Below are 16,447 nucleotides of genomic sequence, written 5' to 3'. Positions count from 1 at the left end.
GACGGGATTGATGTCTTCACAGCAGGAGGAAGAGACGCCAGACAGCCCTCACCAAAAACTGAATCGGCCAGAGCCTTGATCTTGGACTTGCCAGCCTCCAGAACTGTGAGAAAGTAAACTTCTGCTGTTTCAAACAACCAGCCTGTGGTATTTTGTGATTGCAGCTTGAGCTAATACACAGCTCAAAACAAACAACCACAGTTCTTGGCAAATGAGGTCCATTTTTCTGCTCCCTTTGGTTCTCTTACCCGTTCCAGAAATACAGGCTGTTATTGTCTAGGCTACCCCTGAGCTGGGGAGCAGGGATGGGACCAAGGTGAGTTAAAACACCACCAAGCTCTCTGTCTTTACTGAGATTCAGCTGTTTTTGCCTTGATTAAGCATTCCCCCGGGCTGCTGTAAGCTTTTACTAACTTTCCAGAATTTTGAAAAAGTTGATTGTGACAGTTTTTGCCAGTCTATTTGTTGCTTTTTTGGAGGGAAGCACTTTTGATGTTCCTTATTCCTCCATTTTCACTGATGTCACCCGACGTGCTCTTTTAACAGTGTGACACTGACACTCCTCCCACTAGGAGGTGGGGGCCTTTTTTCCCTTCCCTTGAATCTAGGTGGGAGCTTATGACTGCTCCAACCAAAAGAGGCCCACGGAAGTAATGCTCTGTGACTTTCCAGGGTAGGTTATGAAAAGGATACAGCTTCTATATCCTTTTTTTCAGGAGCTAGGCCTCGGACACTTGCCCTGAGGAAGCCAGCTACCATGCTGTGAGGGCCTAAATTAGCCCATAGGGAGAGACCAGGTGGAGAGGCCCCTGGGGAGAGGAAAGGAGGCCCCAAGCTGACGCTGGCCTCCATCTACAGACATAGGAATAAACTAGCCTTCAGATGCTTCCAGCCTCCAGCCCTCAAGTCTTCCAGCTGAGACCTCAGACATCGTAGAGCAGGAATAAGTTGTCCCTGCTGTGCCCTGTCTGAATTCCTGACTCACAGAATCTGTGAGCATAATGCATAGTTATTTTTATGCCGCTATATTTTGTGGTAATTTGCTAGGCAGCCACAGTAACTGGAAAGTCACCAAGTGTGTCATATGGTACCAAGCAGTGGACAGACTTCTCATCCCTTTCAGCACAGATGGATTTAAAGGGCCTGTGCTGCAAAGTGCAAGTGAGGAGCATCAAGATTGCCTCATGTGCTCCCTTTTCCTCCCTCCAAACAGTGGCATCTCTTATCTTCCTAGATTTTGTGAGTGTCCCACCTTCCCAATCATCCAGGCTTGAAACCTCAGAATGTCTCTGATTTTTCCTTCCCCTTCACCCTCCTCACGTGGGTAGCAAGTGACACCCACTGTCTTTTTCACAGCCTCACAAATTTGTTCTTTACTTCCCATTCCTAACAGCCTGTGCTTGAAATTCCAGGAGTTCATTATTACTTACAGAATACAGAGCAATGGGGTAGAAAAAGACTGCCAGTAATAATAGGCATCATGCTCTCAGGTTTCATACTAGCGAAAGGTAGCATTTAAAGCTTTCCAAGGGCAAGAAATGATAATGCTTATAGATATATGACATGGAAGTCGGCTGTATTTTGAGAAGGTGCCTCCAGGGCCATTCAAGAAGCAAATCACTGGGTAGTCTCTGGAGTACTTCTTTATTTTTTTGTTGTTTTTTTAAAAATTTTATTATTATTATTTTTTTGGCCGCACTGCACAGCTTGTGGGATTTTAGCTTCCCGACCAGGGATCAAACCCAGACCCCCTGCAGTGGAAGTGCGGTGTCCTAACCACTGGACCGCCAGGGAAGTCCCTGGAGTACTTCTAGTCCCTGGATCCACTTTGTTCCTGTGTTTAGTCAAAGCTCTTTTGCTCCAGCCCCTCTGAACAATCCCGGGCTACAAATCTAAACTTGGTTTAACAAAAATCTAGAGGTGTTAGATATTATTCCAATATTGACTGTTAAATCCCTTAGTTCTACTTTCTACAAAAATATTCATTCAATAACTTACACCATTTTCTTTATCCTAATCCAAACAGTATTTGTAAGGAGAGTTTTTGACGATTTAAATTTAAAAAATCTGAGTATGACCTGCAGAGTCATCTCAGCTTCCTGTCTTAAAACCATGAAATAGATGCAATTTTCCTCAGGTAAGGACCCAGTTATCCAAAAATAACTATTTTATTTTTGAAGCTCCATGAGAGAAAATCAGGTACTGACACAGAGTTTGCATAAGGATTATTTTAGGTCCTATTTAGAACTTGGGTATTTAACGTGTACTAGTTGCTGCAGACATCATAAGAAAAACCCTTTTTTTAATCTAGAATTTCCTCCTTAAGACCCATAAAGCTGTTTGCTATGAGAAGCATGGGGACAGTTGCATCCTCTGAAATCTGACCCTATTACTATTGTTTCCTAAGTGCCTTGAACACTGAGCAGCTCATATTTAAGAGACTAAATTAAAAAAAAAAAAAAAAAAGAAAAGAAAAAGAAGGGGATAGTAGCTACCAGTCATTCATTTATTTTAAAAAATATTTACCAAAGTCAGAAAGAGAAAAACAAATACTGTATGCTAACACATATATATGGAATCTAAAAAAAAAAAAAAAAAAAAGGTTCTGAAGAACCCAGGGGCAGGGGCAGGACAGGAATAAAGACGCAGATGTAGAGAATGGACTTGAGGACACGGGGAGGGGGGAGGGTAAGCTGTGACAAAGTGAGAGAGTGGCATGGACATATATACACTACCAAATGTAAGGTAGATAGCTAGTGGGAAGCAGCCACATAGCACAGGGAGATCAGCTCGGTGCTTTGTGACCACCTAGAGGGGTGGGATAGGGAGAGTGGGAGGGAGACGCAAGAGGGAGGAGATATGGGGATATATGTATATGTATAGCTGATTCAATTTGTTATAAAGCAGAAACTAACACACCATTGTAAAGCAATTATATTCCAATAAAGGTGTTAAAAAAATTTACTAAGCACTTAACTATGTGCTGGGCACTGTTCTAGGTGCCAGGTATATGGCAGACAAAAATCCCCGCCCTCGTGGAGCTTGCACTTTAGGGGTAGAGAAGATGAGATAATAAAATAAGTAAAAGGTATTAGAGAGTGTTACGTATGTCAGACTTTTAAGTAATCACAGGACCATGTTTTTTTTTTTTAATTAATTTATTTTTGGCTGTGTTGGGTCTTTGTTGCTGTGCGCAGACTCTCTAGTTGTGGCGAGTGGGGGCTACTCTTTGTTGCGGTGCTCGGGCTTCTCACTGCAGTGGTTTCTCTTGTTGTGGAGCACGGGCTCTAGGCGCATGGGCTTCAGTAGTTGTGGCAGGAGGGCTCAGTAGTTGTGGCTCGTGGGCTCTACAGCGCAGGCTCAGTAGTTGTGGCGCATGGGCTTAGTTGCTCTGCGTGGGATCTTCCCAGACCAGGGCTCGAACCCGTGTCCCCTGCATTGGCAGGTGGATTCTTAACCATTGCGCCACCAGGGAAGCCCAGGACCATGTTTTTAAAAATGCTATGGGGCAAAATAAAGCTGGAAAGAGTGACAGTGTTGGGATGGGCTTGAGGGGGGTGAATTTTAGAGGCCAAGGAGGCCTTAGTGAGAAGGTAACACTTAAGTAGGTGAAGAAGGTGAGAGACGGGGGAAGATTGTCCAAGCCAGAGGTTTTAGCAAGTGCAAAAGTCCTGAGGTCAGAGCATGGCTGGCTGTTGGAGGAACACAAGGAGGCAGAGGGAGTGGACCAGGCGAAATGAAAGATGGAGAGGCAGGTCCTGTTGGGGCTTGTAGGGCATTTTAGTGAACGGGGTTTTTTAGTAGGAATACAAGAGAAGCCACTGGAGGATTTTAAGCAGAGGAGTGATGATCTGAGATCATTGTGACTGCTGTGTTGAGGACAGTCTGAAGGGAGCAAATGAAAAAGCAGAGAAAGTAGTTTTTGTAGGCTATTCTAAAAGTCCAGGAGAGATGGAAGTGGCTTGGATTAGATGGTAGCAGTGGACGAATTCTATTATAATTTGAAGATAGAGCAAACCAAATTTGCTGACAGATGTGGGTGGGGTGTGAGAGAAAGAAGAGATAAGGATTACTTCAAGGTTTCTGTCTGGTAACTGAAAGATGAGTTGTCCCTAACTTAGATGGGAAGACTCCTGGAGGAGTGAGTTTAAAGAGATCAGATCAGGACTGTTAAACTTTAGGTGCCCTTCAAGGGGAGATGTCACAATGGTAGTTGTATATACACGTCTGGCATTTAGGATAGAGGTCTGGGCTGGAGAAGTTGGGAGAGGTCAGCATATGGCAATTGTTCAAACTAGAAGACTGTATGAGGTCACCAAGAGAGTGAGTGTAGATGGGAAGGAAGAGTTCCAAGGCCTGAGCCATGGGGGACTTCAACATTCAAAGATGTCAGGGAGGAGAAGGCCCAGCAAAGGAGACTGAGGAGGGGACAGAAGCAGGAGGAAAACTAAAAGAGCATGGTGTTCTGGAAGCCATGTGAAGAAAATGTTTATGCAGGTAGGTGATCCAGTTGTGAAGTGTTGCTAGGTAAGGTATGAAAAGAATGAACTGTGTATATAACATGACAAGGTCTTTGGAGAACTTGAGCAGAGCAGGTCCAGTGAAGTGGTAACAAGCAAGACTGGAGTGTGTTCAGGAAAGAATTGGTCCTACTGTATAGCACAAGGAACATATTCAATATCCTGTGATAAACCATAATGGAAAAGAATATGAAAAATATATATATGTATAACTGAGTCACTTTGCTGTACAGCAGAAATTAACACAACATTGTAAATCAACTATACTTCAACAAAATTTTAAAAAATTTTTTGAAAGAATTGGGGGCTTCCCTGATGACGCAGTGGTTGAGAATCCACCTGCCAATGCAGGGGATACAGGTTTGAGCCCTGGTCTGGGAAGATCCCACATGCCGCGGACCAATTAAGCCCATGCACCATGACTGCTGAGCCTGCTCTCTGGAGCCTGCGAGCCACAACTACTGAGCCCGCGCGCCTAGAGCCCATGCTCCAGAACAAGAGAAGCCACTGCAATGAGAAGCCCGCGCACCACAACGAAGAGTAGCCCCCCGCTCGCCGCAACTAGAGAAAGTCTGTGCGCAGCAACAAAGACCCAATGCTACCAAAAAAATAAATAATAAATAAATAAATAAATTTTAAAAAAGAAGAAGAAAGAATTGGGAGAGAGGGGCTGGAGAGAGCAAATATGGACTTTTTTTTTTTTTTTAAGATAGGAGAAATAAAACAATAGTTATGCTAATGGAAAGATCTTTGCTTTTCCAGTGAGGCACCTAGCTTTCTCACCCACCCTCCCTTCCTTGGACTTCAGATTTGGATATTTGCTGTTTCTTGGAACCCTCACTTTGAGGAATGTTAATAGGGAATCTGAGCTGATATGGAACTGAGGATTGTGAAAATCAACTTATTTCATATGTGGAATTCTCTTTCCCCAACTTCCCACTACTTTGAGGGACAAAACACATGTGGCCAGGAGTCCACTTACTGTGGCCAGTAAGCTACTAGGCTGTTCATAAATGTTTCTCCCATTCTGAGCCCATGGCAGGACAGCCACTCTAGGGTATGGCCATGTGGTTTTGTTTGTCACTTCATAGCAGCTTTAAGACCAGTGAGCAGTCTCCCACATTGCCTTGGCTGACAGCCACTGTGGAAGCAGTGTTAAGACGAAGCATCTACCAGCCAGGGTCTGAGTCATAGTGATGAGCAGAGCCCCTTTGATAACCCGGGTTAGACACCTAGCATGAGTAATAAACTTTAGTTGCGTTAGTTTTATTTTGGGCTAGCAAAACCCGATCCATCCTGACACAATGCCTAAGGACCAAAATAAACAGTGATGTACCAGTCTCCACAATAACCAGCAGAATGCAAATTTCAGGGTACGCAAGTTTTACTTTCCCATACCAGGGGCAAAGAAAACCCAATAAATAACACAGGTAATAAAACTTGACCTCACTGTCAGTTCTCCATTAAATCAAAAACTATTGAACCTTGAAAATGTTAACATTGTTCGTAAAATATTTCTCTCCTAACCAGGAAGGCAACTTTTCTTCAAGAGACTTAGCTGGACTACCAGAAACATAGTGTAGTATATTTACTATTTTGTTCTCTGGGTCATCTGCGTTAGCTCCTCCAGGAATGCTCACTCCAAATGCAGATTCCCTGGCCTTGTCCTTCTGGATGAATGCTGTGGTCCTTAACTCCTAGGAGGTTCTGTAAATTTGATCTTTATGTGTCTGTGTGGTCTAATACAAAAATTTATTTGGTCTTTGTCTTCCGGTTCCTGCCAAGAGCTGCTAAAGCTCTTGGCATTTTCTGAGTGATAGGAATGGCTTTTGTTTTTTGTAATGATCCCCTTTGATCATTGAGTTTAAACACTTGAGTTTATGCTAATGAGATCACTAAGGGTGAGGCCACTAGATGGCCTCAGGTTGGAGCTGGTCACCAGAAAGACCGAGTGGCTAGACCTACTGACTGACCTCCAGGCAGGGGTGGCAGAGGGGGCTGGAGAGGAAGCTCTATAAACTCAGCAATAGTGAGATTCAGAGAGCTTCTGGGTTGGTGAGCACACTGAACCCTGGGAGGATGCTGTGCCCCTGCATCCCTCCCCTTCCTTGCCCCATGCATCTCTTCCATTTGGCTGCTCTCAAGTTATATCTTTTATAATAAACCAGAAAATGGAAGTAAAGTGTTTTCCCAAGTTCTGCGAGCTGTTCCAGGAAATTATTGAATCCAGAAGGGAAGGGAATTGTGGGAACCCTCCAATTTTATGACCAGGTTGGACCGAAGTGTGGGTTATCTGGGGACATGATACTTGCAACCGGCATTTGAAGCGAGGGAGGTCTTGCGGAACCAAGCCTTTAAACCCGTGGGGTCTGAGGATAACTTTGGGTAGTGTCAGAATTGAACTGAATTGTAGGACACCCAGTTGGTGTCCAGAGAATCAGAGAATTGGTTGTTAGTGTTGGAAAACACCCTAGAAATATGCTGCCAATGTCACACTGAAGTTTTCAACATAATGTCTGAGTCAGTTTACACATGCTTTAATATTAGAGAAGAAATGTTCTTGTAAGAGACAAAAGAAAAATCACAATTCTGCACAAAAGAATTTTATTTAGTGGTCAGATCCCGATGAATAATGCCAGTCATTGCTTGATTCTGTTAAAATGCGCTATTAGATCTACTCTTAAGAAAGTGTACGGTGCATCACCAAAAGCTATTTAATTTGGATTGTGTAGAGTAAAAGAAAACTTCATAAATCTTTGTTCTCTGATAAAATTTTTAAAATATAAAAATGAAAAAAACCCCCAAAAGCAGTATTCAAAAATAATAAATGTCACCTTGGACTATTTACAATAAGATGACTTTCTAATAGGAGAACACTCTCTGCTTGTCTCTTTTTCTCACATTTTACTTGTCCCTTAGAGGTATGCCTTAGAGATGCCTCCTCCATCTAACCCTCGTGATTTCTTCCATTCCTGTCTTGCATGAAACAGTCATCTTCCATTCTCTCACACATCTTTGAGTCTTTCTCTGATACTCCTTTTTCGTGCTGTAAATTACCAGTAATTCTATTCAACAGATGTTTGTTGAGCACCTCATATGTGCCAGGCACTGTGCTAAGAGGTGGGGATAAATACAGAGATGAAAAGTCATTGAACCCCCTCCTCAAGAAGCTCAGCGTTTGGGTTGGATTAAAAAAACATTTTTTCACATTATATTCCATGAAATCCCAAGCCCCTATGGAGTAAGTTTGGGGATTTCTTGAAACAAAGTGCACTCACGGAGGGTCCATCAGCTTGGCCCACTCCACGGCATTTTGATTTAGAATTCTGCCCTTTTTTATGAACCACATCCTCTAAAGCCCAGGAACAGAGTTTGAGTTCTAAACTCTTCGCAGGTGGGAACTACATGATGTGTTGTAGGGGACGAACTGAACCAATTTGTTTTTCGGGGAGGGTAACCTTTTAATTGGCTTCTACAAATTCTGAGTATGAAAAGCCCTTAACCCCCCGCCCCCCAAAATACTAAATTTGAGCAACAGATACATATTAAGAAACTCCTCCTTGATTTGGATTTACAACACGATCCTCTGAAACTCCTCCCTTTTACAAATGTCCAGCAGGAGCTCTTTTTATTACCTCCACACGTATTTCTTTGTGCTTTTCTGTGAACATTTTCTTAGCTTCAAACATAAAAGCAGCAAATTAAGCCTGCAGGTGACCTTTTTTCTTTTTCTTTTATCATGTTGAACCCCAAACAAGCTCAGTTCTTGCGTTTGGCCTACATCTTCTCTGTCCGTGAGGCCCCAAGAGAACCATGGTAGTTACTTCAAAAAAAAAAAAAAGAAAACAAAGCAAACTATGAAATAGAAAATAAAAACTGAACATAGCATACTATGGAAGCAAAACTGAAACCACACCCTCGCTACCCCCATCTCTCCATGGCAGACCATGGCCTACAAATATTCACATTTGGAAATATTTTCTCAGTCACAGTAAAGTCCAAATCGTGGCGGTGGGCTTCCCCCTCACAGCTCGTAGCGTATTCCTTTTGTCGAATCTGCTCAGACAGCCACTGAACGATGATGAAGGGAGTTTTTGTGGGAAAGTTCTATCCTTGATCCAACATCATCCACAGGTTACACGGGGTCACATCTCTGTACAGTTTCCATCCAACCAAATGACACTCTGTCCATTCAAGAGCCCTAGTGCCAGATTCAGAATGTCCTCGTGAGCTGGTTCCAAGCCCTCTGGATCTGAAGGCAGTTGGGAGTTGGCATTATTCCCATGTTACATTTGGCCTGCCCAAGGTAGGGTGATCAGGATGTCTGGAATACGTGAAGAGGACAAGAAGAGCAGGGGGTGCTGGGAGAGAGGGGAAAAGAGAGGTGATCATGCACAAGCTTCTTGCTCTGTCGTGCATTATATTTTCAGTGCTAACAGCGTGTATTTCGACACATAGGGCTTGTGCTTTTTTGTTAAATAACTCGCCCCGAAACGCTCGTTTGGCAAACGTGGCCATGAATGTGTGTGTGAGTGTGTGCGTGTGCACGTGCCTGTGTTTACGATGTGTCATGAGGTTGTGTGTCAAGTCCTGTGGGTGTGCCTTGGCCCCTCCCCTGATGCTACACCCACCTCACCAGCAAGGAAAAACTGATGGGTTACACCTGGTCGGTTTGATATTCAGAAGCTTCAGACAGGCTTTCTGAGAAGCTTAGGAAAGTCTCCTGGTATTCAGAACATACAATCTCATAACGATAATGCCGGAACTCCACAGCAAAGGTGCCAAAGTAAGACAGGAAGCACATGACCAGGCCCCACTGGACCCTGGCTGCGTACAGGTGGATGCCTTGGGCCATGAGGATGAAGTCTGGGGAGAAGTAGTCAAGGCAAGTTCCTCCATCGGCCACATTAAGACAGGGCTCTTTTCTGGGCAGAGACAGGTTACGGGAAAAGCCTGGCTCTCCCCCTGACTAGCAGAAGAGCTTCACAGAGCCAGCTGAACACCATCTACATAAATAATACAAGGTAACATTATTGAGCCCTTACTTTGTGCCAGACATGCTTCTAGGTGCTTTCATGGAAAACCTAACTTATTCATCACAACATCCTGTTATCAGCAGTTCGCTTAAAATAGGGAAACGGAGGCCAAATGGGTAACACGGGTATTAACTGGTGGAACTGGGATTCAAACACAAGCACTCTGACTCCCTGGCCATGCATTCGACCACTATACTCTACGGCTGCCTAATAAACTGTGAGACTAGCTAAAGAATTACAATTCCAAAGTAACTAGTTGGCCAGAAAAATAACGCTGTATTTTTAAAAGACACTGCAGGGCTTCCCTGGTGGTGCAGTGGTTGAGAGTCCACCTGCCGATGGAGGGGACACGGGTTCGTGCCTCGGTCCGGGAGGATCCCACATGCCGCGGAGCGGCTGGGCCCGTGAGCCATGGCCGCTGAGCCTGCGCGTCCGGAGCCTGTGCTCCACAACGGGAGAAGCCACAACAGTGAGAGGCTCGCGTACCACAAAAAAAAAAAAAAAAAAAAGACACTGCAAATGACGATGGAACAATGTGAACGTATCAAACAGCTAACTACCTCCATATAGGCTGTGTTTGTCTCTGCAGTGATACTAATAAGGTCTAAGTGGCCCCTCTTCTTCTCTCTAGTTTTCACTATTGCCTTTCAGACAATATTCTATAGGCTGGTTTCATTCCTGGTGTTGCATTTAAACTTAAATGAAAGCAGGCAATTAAAAAACCAAAGAACAGATGATTCATCTATGCCTGACTATACACAGAGTGTATGTATATGTACACACACACACACATCAGTATATATGAAGGTAGGAGCTGGGGAGGAGAGAGGTTCATAACGTTCTATAGTGAAAAGCTAAGAGGCCAAGGACTAAATAAAGTTATTTAGAAAAATCAGAATTGTTCCCTTAGAATTAGTTCTACCTTCAGAACTTAGCCTTAAAATCTTGGGAAATTTTCAGAGAGTGAAAAATTCTGTGACAACTACCTCAGCCAAACTTCGCTCTCCTGACTAGGCCTGGATTCATTCACCTGGGAACCACGAAATGGTTCCAAGTCTTCGGAAATATCATGGATCAGAATTGTTTGGTATAAGCTCAAAACTCAGAATGATTTAAAATCTGTACATACTCTTCTGACTGAGGGTTCAAAATGTTGCCAAAGCAATATTAACTTACAGGGGAGGAATATATCTTCAAATCTCGCACTGGCAGAATTCTGACCCGTTTACTCATAAAATATTTTATCAGGTTGCTAGTAATAAGCAAGTTTTTTGGCTTGAATTTCAAGTCCTTAAGTGTTCTCAATCTAATGAGACTTAAGAAAACCGCTAAAATGACTGAATGGCAGTTTGTGAGGGAAGAATAAAGAAATGGCTCCAAATACTCCACTAATGAACATCTCCAAACGCTAAACATTTTCGGTTTTTTTTTTGTTTTGTTTTGTTTTGTTTTTTGCGGTACGCGGGCCTCTCACTGTTGTGGCCTCTCCCGTTGCTGAGCACAGGCTCCGGACGCGCAGGCTTAGCGGCCATGGCTCACGGGCCCAACCGCTCCGCGGCATGTGGGATCTTCCCGGACCGGGGCACGAACCCGCATCCCCTGTATCGGCAGGTGGACTCTCAACCACTGCACCACCAGGGAAGCCCAACATTTTCGTATTTTAAAGCCACTCTAAGGAGGGATGGCATAGTGGTTAAGAGTATAAGAACTGAGCCTGAGTTTAGAACAAATCGACACATACCATGTGTGATCTTGGGTAATTAACCTTCGTTTTTCACTATTCCTACTTGTTAAGTGAGGATTAAAAGGGTTGACACATTTAAAGTGCTTAGAATACTGCCTAGCACATTATAAGTACCCAATAAATATTGGCTATTATATTGATGATTGTAACTGTGTTAGCTATACAGTTTGCCGTCTAGGAACTCCCTTCTTCTCCAGTTTCCAGAGGACCTAATGGAGTAAACACTTAGGATTGAGTGACTGATCTGATTGGTGGGGTGGTTACTGGCCGACTTCCACTGGGCCCTGCTATAGTAGGTGGGGTCACTGTGCTCCACCCTAGACCAGTCCCTCTGCGATCTGTTTGGGCTCCAGCTGAGTGTAGTGCTCTCCTCTGCCTTTCCCTGATTTCTCTGCTTCTTACTGGGTGGATAGATTGAATTCCAGGGTGTAAGATAAGAGGCCTGCACAATTTTCCTTTCCAAGTTTACTAGGAATAAAGGCTGATTTCTTCATCCCCATCTGGCTCCGTGTGACTGTTCTCCATTGGTTCAAACTCCGAGGGATGAAGGGAAATAAATAGCACCTCAAAATTATTTGTTTAGGACAACAGTACATGCAGTGGTAATCTAGTTCTTGAATTTTTCCAGAAAAGCTTACTTGTTTTCCTGAAAGGTATAAATGTATTTTTGTCCCTAGAAATTCATTTTAGAGTTAATAGATTAAATGAAATAACAGAGCCACTAATAAAGTCGAAAATGAAAAGAATTTTTCAAGATGGAAGGAAAAAAACCCTACAATTCTCTTTTGGTTAAGCATTCTATGTTTTTCACAAAAGGAAACTTTACATCAAAAGGAGAATGCATGGCACCATTCCTACAGATTGAAACCGTTTTGAGAAGGCAGAGCTTGGTTCTCCATTTCCTCTTTGGCATGAAAAATAGGTCTGAAAGTTTTCGTTTTTATACCTATTTATTTTTCTTTTTTGTCTAATATTCTGAGTTGATACGACAGTATATCCTAACCAACTGAGAATGGCACTCTTCTCATCTTCTACATGCACAACTTATCTGTGTTTTAATCTCACTGGCAAAGAACGTTTTCACATTCAAAGGATACAGAGGACCACGCAGAGAGTGACAGATGCTGAGAGAATAACTCGTGGAATTCCAACTTTCCGTCCTTCATTCTTGATGTTTACTTTGAGTGTCAATGCAGCCTGGATCCAGCAGGTCAGTGTGCCAAATCCAAAAGTCAAGGAAGTTCCGACATTATGGATTTCTTCATCATTTGTGAGCTAAGGGATGAACAGATAATGACCTGTGGAGGCCCATTTAGAAAATACATACAAGCCAATGGAATACGTGAAGGAGAAAAAAATAGGTAAAGAGATGTCCCAATAATGGGATGATAGGTTGTAGAAAGAGTAAAACCCTTCATCTCCACTGGCTCTTTGTGTCTATTCTCCATTGGTTCCAACTCTGAGGGGAAGAAGAGAAATGAATAGTATGCCCACACCTCAAAACGTTTGTTTGGAAGAATCATACAGGCAGTGGTAATTTATTCTTTGAATTTATTTTCCAGAAAAGCTTTGTAGAAAAGTAAAAGAAAAAAGCAGGAGAGTTACACAAAAAAAGAGAAATGTCAAAGTTTCTACAGACATAAACCCCAAACTCTGTTTTCTACACTAAGAAATGAGACCAGAATCCGGCTGTGTATTTACTGATTGAGGATGGCCAATTCTAAGCAGGTCAAGATTTCACTGGCTGGGACAACTAATAACACTTGAGCTGTTCTTTACTCTTACAAAACTGGCCAGTCTATGTAATGTGGCCAATTCATTGTTAATGGGCTTTTGTTTTGTTTCCTATTATAATAAGAAAACTGCACTTATGAGCTTTTGCCATATCTGGAGACCCATTAGGGCAACAGTGTTCGAAGATTCCTGGTCAAGGCTTTTATACAGTTAATAGGTTAAAGGAGACCCATCTGGGTTATTTCAATTGGGGGTTAGAGATGTAAACTGCCCAAATCATTACCCACTGATTTAAAAAATATATCTGTCACTTAAAACACCTTTATTAATTGCATATATTTTTAACTACACATGTACCCCACATATATAGGAAACACAGGTAATAAAATCTACTGTTGAAAGATGGCTTTAAAAACATGGTGAAAATATCTTTTTGAATCGCCATTGCCTTCAGGTGTTTTATTGTTTAGCGTTGCTATGAATAATGGTTGTATCAAATCAATATTACTTTCCCTTTACAATTTTTTTCTATTGTTTTGGCTGTAGGATTTTTTCTTCTTTGAAGAAGCCATTCCCCCCCCCCCCACAGTTCAAAACACATATTTTTGAAACATTTTATTTTATTTTATTGTTATTTATTTATTTTTTGGCTGCGCAGCATGTGGGATCTTAGTTCCCTGACCAGGGATCGAACCCACACCCCCTGCATTGGAAGCGTGGAGTCCAAACAACTGGACCGCCAGGAAAGTCCTGAAACACTTCAAGTAATGATTCCCCAAGTCAAATTTTACTATTAGGAAATTGGTTTTCCATGGTCTACATAGTCTGTTCATTTATTTTTTAATTCTAATTTTAAAAATAGATGATACAGTTACATGGGCCAAACTTTAAAAAATTGTAAAAAGAGTATAGATTGAAAAGTCTGTCTCTTATCTCATATACTAGCCACCTGGTTTCTCCACAGGCAACTAATGTGTTATTTGTTTCCTGTGTAATCTCTGTAGATATTCCAGAAAATGTTCTTCATATATAGCATCATCATTTACAGTTTTGAATATCTGTGGTTCACCCAAACAACCCAATCACTGGGATTCTTCGGGGAACTTTAGTGAAAAACAAAATGTCTATTCAGTAACTTCCATCTAAGACCTGGTTGAGAGAAATGATAGTTACTGAGCATTTTACAACATGCCAGTCCCTGTAGCACAGATGGATAAGTGGAGGAAAGACTACCACCAAAATCTCAATAAAAAATGCTCTGTGTCCTAACATTTTGGAGCTTAACAGATAAACTCTCAAATATTCTCCTGATAATTCATCCTCCTAGCCAATATGTTCTAAGAATGCAGCTTTCTCATTATCTAGGTTGATACGGAATGAGACCTAGAATAGTTAGAGGAATGGGTGGGATTGCCTGCCTATCTGTCAGACAGCCCATTAAGTAAAAAATACTTATTAAGGGCTTCCCTGGTGGCACAGTGGTTAAGAATCCATCTGCCAATGCAGGGGTCACAGGTTCAAGCCCTGGTCTGGGAAGATCCCACATGCCGTGGGGCAACTAAGCCCACGTGCCACAACTACTGAAGCCCGTGCACCTAGAGCCCATGCTCCGCAACAAGAGACGACACCGCAATGAGAAGTCCGCGCACTGCAACAAAGAACAGCCCCTACTCGCCGCAACTAGAGAAAGCCCGCGTGCAGCAACGAAGACCCAGTGCAGCCACAAAAATAAAAATAAATAAATAAATTTATTTATTAAAAAGAATACTTATTGAGTTGCTACTGTGTGCCAGGGGACATCTTGGGGAATGAGTTATCCTAATTTAATGAATTATCAGCACTGAGGGTCAAGGACGAGAGACAGTCTTAGAAAATCCACTACCATATTTTCAGTAAGAACATTCCTAAACACTCACTAGAATGCTGAGTGTCTGGAATGCCTGCACCATTTGGATTTCACTCAACAGACAGCGGAGAAGTGTCAGGATTGGTGTTTGACAGTAAGGAGGAAGTTTCTAGCAGTAGTATATCACAGAGGCCGGAGGATGCTGGGGAGGGAATGGAGGCAGGGAAAACAGAAAACTACTGTAACTGGGCAGGGTCTCCATGTCTATTTTACAAATGAAGTCATTTAGGTCAAGAGTTGTGTGAGGGTATTGGCAAGGGAAATTATACTTAAGTGACCTTGGGTTTCTACATCTCTGGGAAGAAGAGTGAGGGTTAGTACCTCCTTATTCAAGTCACAGGCGTTCTAGAGAAATTCTGGGTTTTCAAACTGACTCCCATGTGAGCTTGCTAATCTAAAATGCAAGGTTTCATCCAATAAGAATGTTCAATGTTTAATTACAGAAAGGCAATGATCCTATTAATTTTCTAGAAACGTACATTAGAATACAATTTGTTATGAAAAAAAGTATATAGCGGTTTGAAAGCCCTATTTTAGTAGATACGTTTCCCAATAGCTGTGCTGTATTTCCAATGCATAGGGAGGAATTTCTCATGTTTAATTCAGACTTACGTAGGCGAGGCTCAAAGAACAGATGGGCTGACTGCTGGAGAAACTGTGCATATCAGGAACCACTGTTAGCATTTTTTTAAAGATTCATGGAGAATTCTATGGGCCACATAGTGACTATAACTCAGTGGCTGTGATCATGATATAGGTGAAGTGTGAGATGGAGGTGAAAAAGGCCAAATGAAGTACCTGAAAATTACCAAGTAAGGTCATTCCAAAGGAAGCCAGACAGAGCGCCACCAATCCACTAATATTCAGCCATGGATTTAAAACTTTTGGTTTCAGTTGTATGAAGCGCAGAACAGCTACCACCAGAGCTGGGAATAAAACAAAATGTTATAATTGAAAAAGTTAAATCACACAGTCAGACTAGGAAGCAGCGTTCTAAAGCCACAATGTGCAGAAGTAAACTTTTTGCCACAGTACACCTTTAAATCTCTAAAATGACCAATGCATTTTTAAAAGAAATTTTCCATGTGATGTTTCTGATTACTGAGATGTTTTATTCTAGCTAACCTGGGGAAAGCAGAGAGGAACTGAAGCAGCGTGCTATATGTTATTTGGGTGACGCAAAATGATAGACTGGTAACAACTAGCGTTGTTCTCAGAGTTTTCAAAAACAAGGTCAGCACAAGACAGACTGGCTTAGGAGAACATCACAGAGGCTTGGCACACAACAGATCAGACACAGAGAGACAGCCCGTGGCACGGGAATTCACTGATTCAATCAGCCTTTAGTTTAGAACCGTGTTAGAACAGATAGGGCAAGAAAACACGGGGAAGAAGACAAGGTTACCAATCTAGACAAACCTGCTGGCCCCTGTGCCAGAAATCATTCCCGGGGATAGGAAGGAAGATAAAGGCACATGTACAAATCCCTTTATTACTGGTTTATTCC

General features: G+C 42.4%; 1 protein-coding gene across 4 annotated transcripts in view; it reads right to left on the bottom strand.

The window, feature by feature from the left end:
- Positions 1 to 7,081: 7,081 nt before the first annotated feature.
- TMEM150C (transmembrane protein 150C) overlaps positions 7,082 to 16,447 on the bottom strand; it is a 76,072-nt gene continuing 66,706 nt past the window's right edge. For 2 of the 4 annotated variants that reach the window (XM_060011671.1, XM_060011674.1), the window contains exons 6-8: positions 15,739 to 15,866; positions 12,398 to 12,575; positions 7,082 to 9,386 (exon numbers count right to left, since the gene is read on the bottom strand). In XM_060011671.1, the coding sequence (XP_059867654.1) occupies positions 9,178 to 9,386; positions 12,398 to 12,575; positions 15,739 to 15,866 (515 nt within the window). In that variant the 3' untranslated portion in view covers positions 7,082 to 9,177. The remainder of the gene's footprint in view (positions 9,387 to 12,397; positions 12,576 to 15,738; positions 15,867 to 16,447) is intronic. The other 2 variants (XM_060011672.1, XM_060011673.1) reach the window with 2 other exon arrangements.

Source organism: Delphinus delphis, chromosome 5 (assembly GCF_949987515.2).
Source record: "Delphinus delphis chromosome 5, mDelDel1.2, whole genome shotgun sequence".
NCBI classification, from domain to species: domain Eukaryota; kingdom Metazoa; phylum Chordata; class Mammalia; order Artiodactyla; family Delphinidae; genus Delphinus; species Delphinus delphis.
Note: the sequence above shows the minus strand (reverse complement) of the source record. Positions and strands in the feature narration are given on the sequence as shown.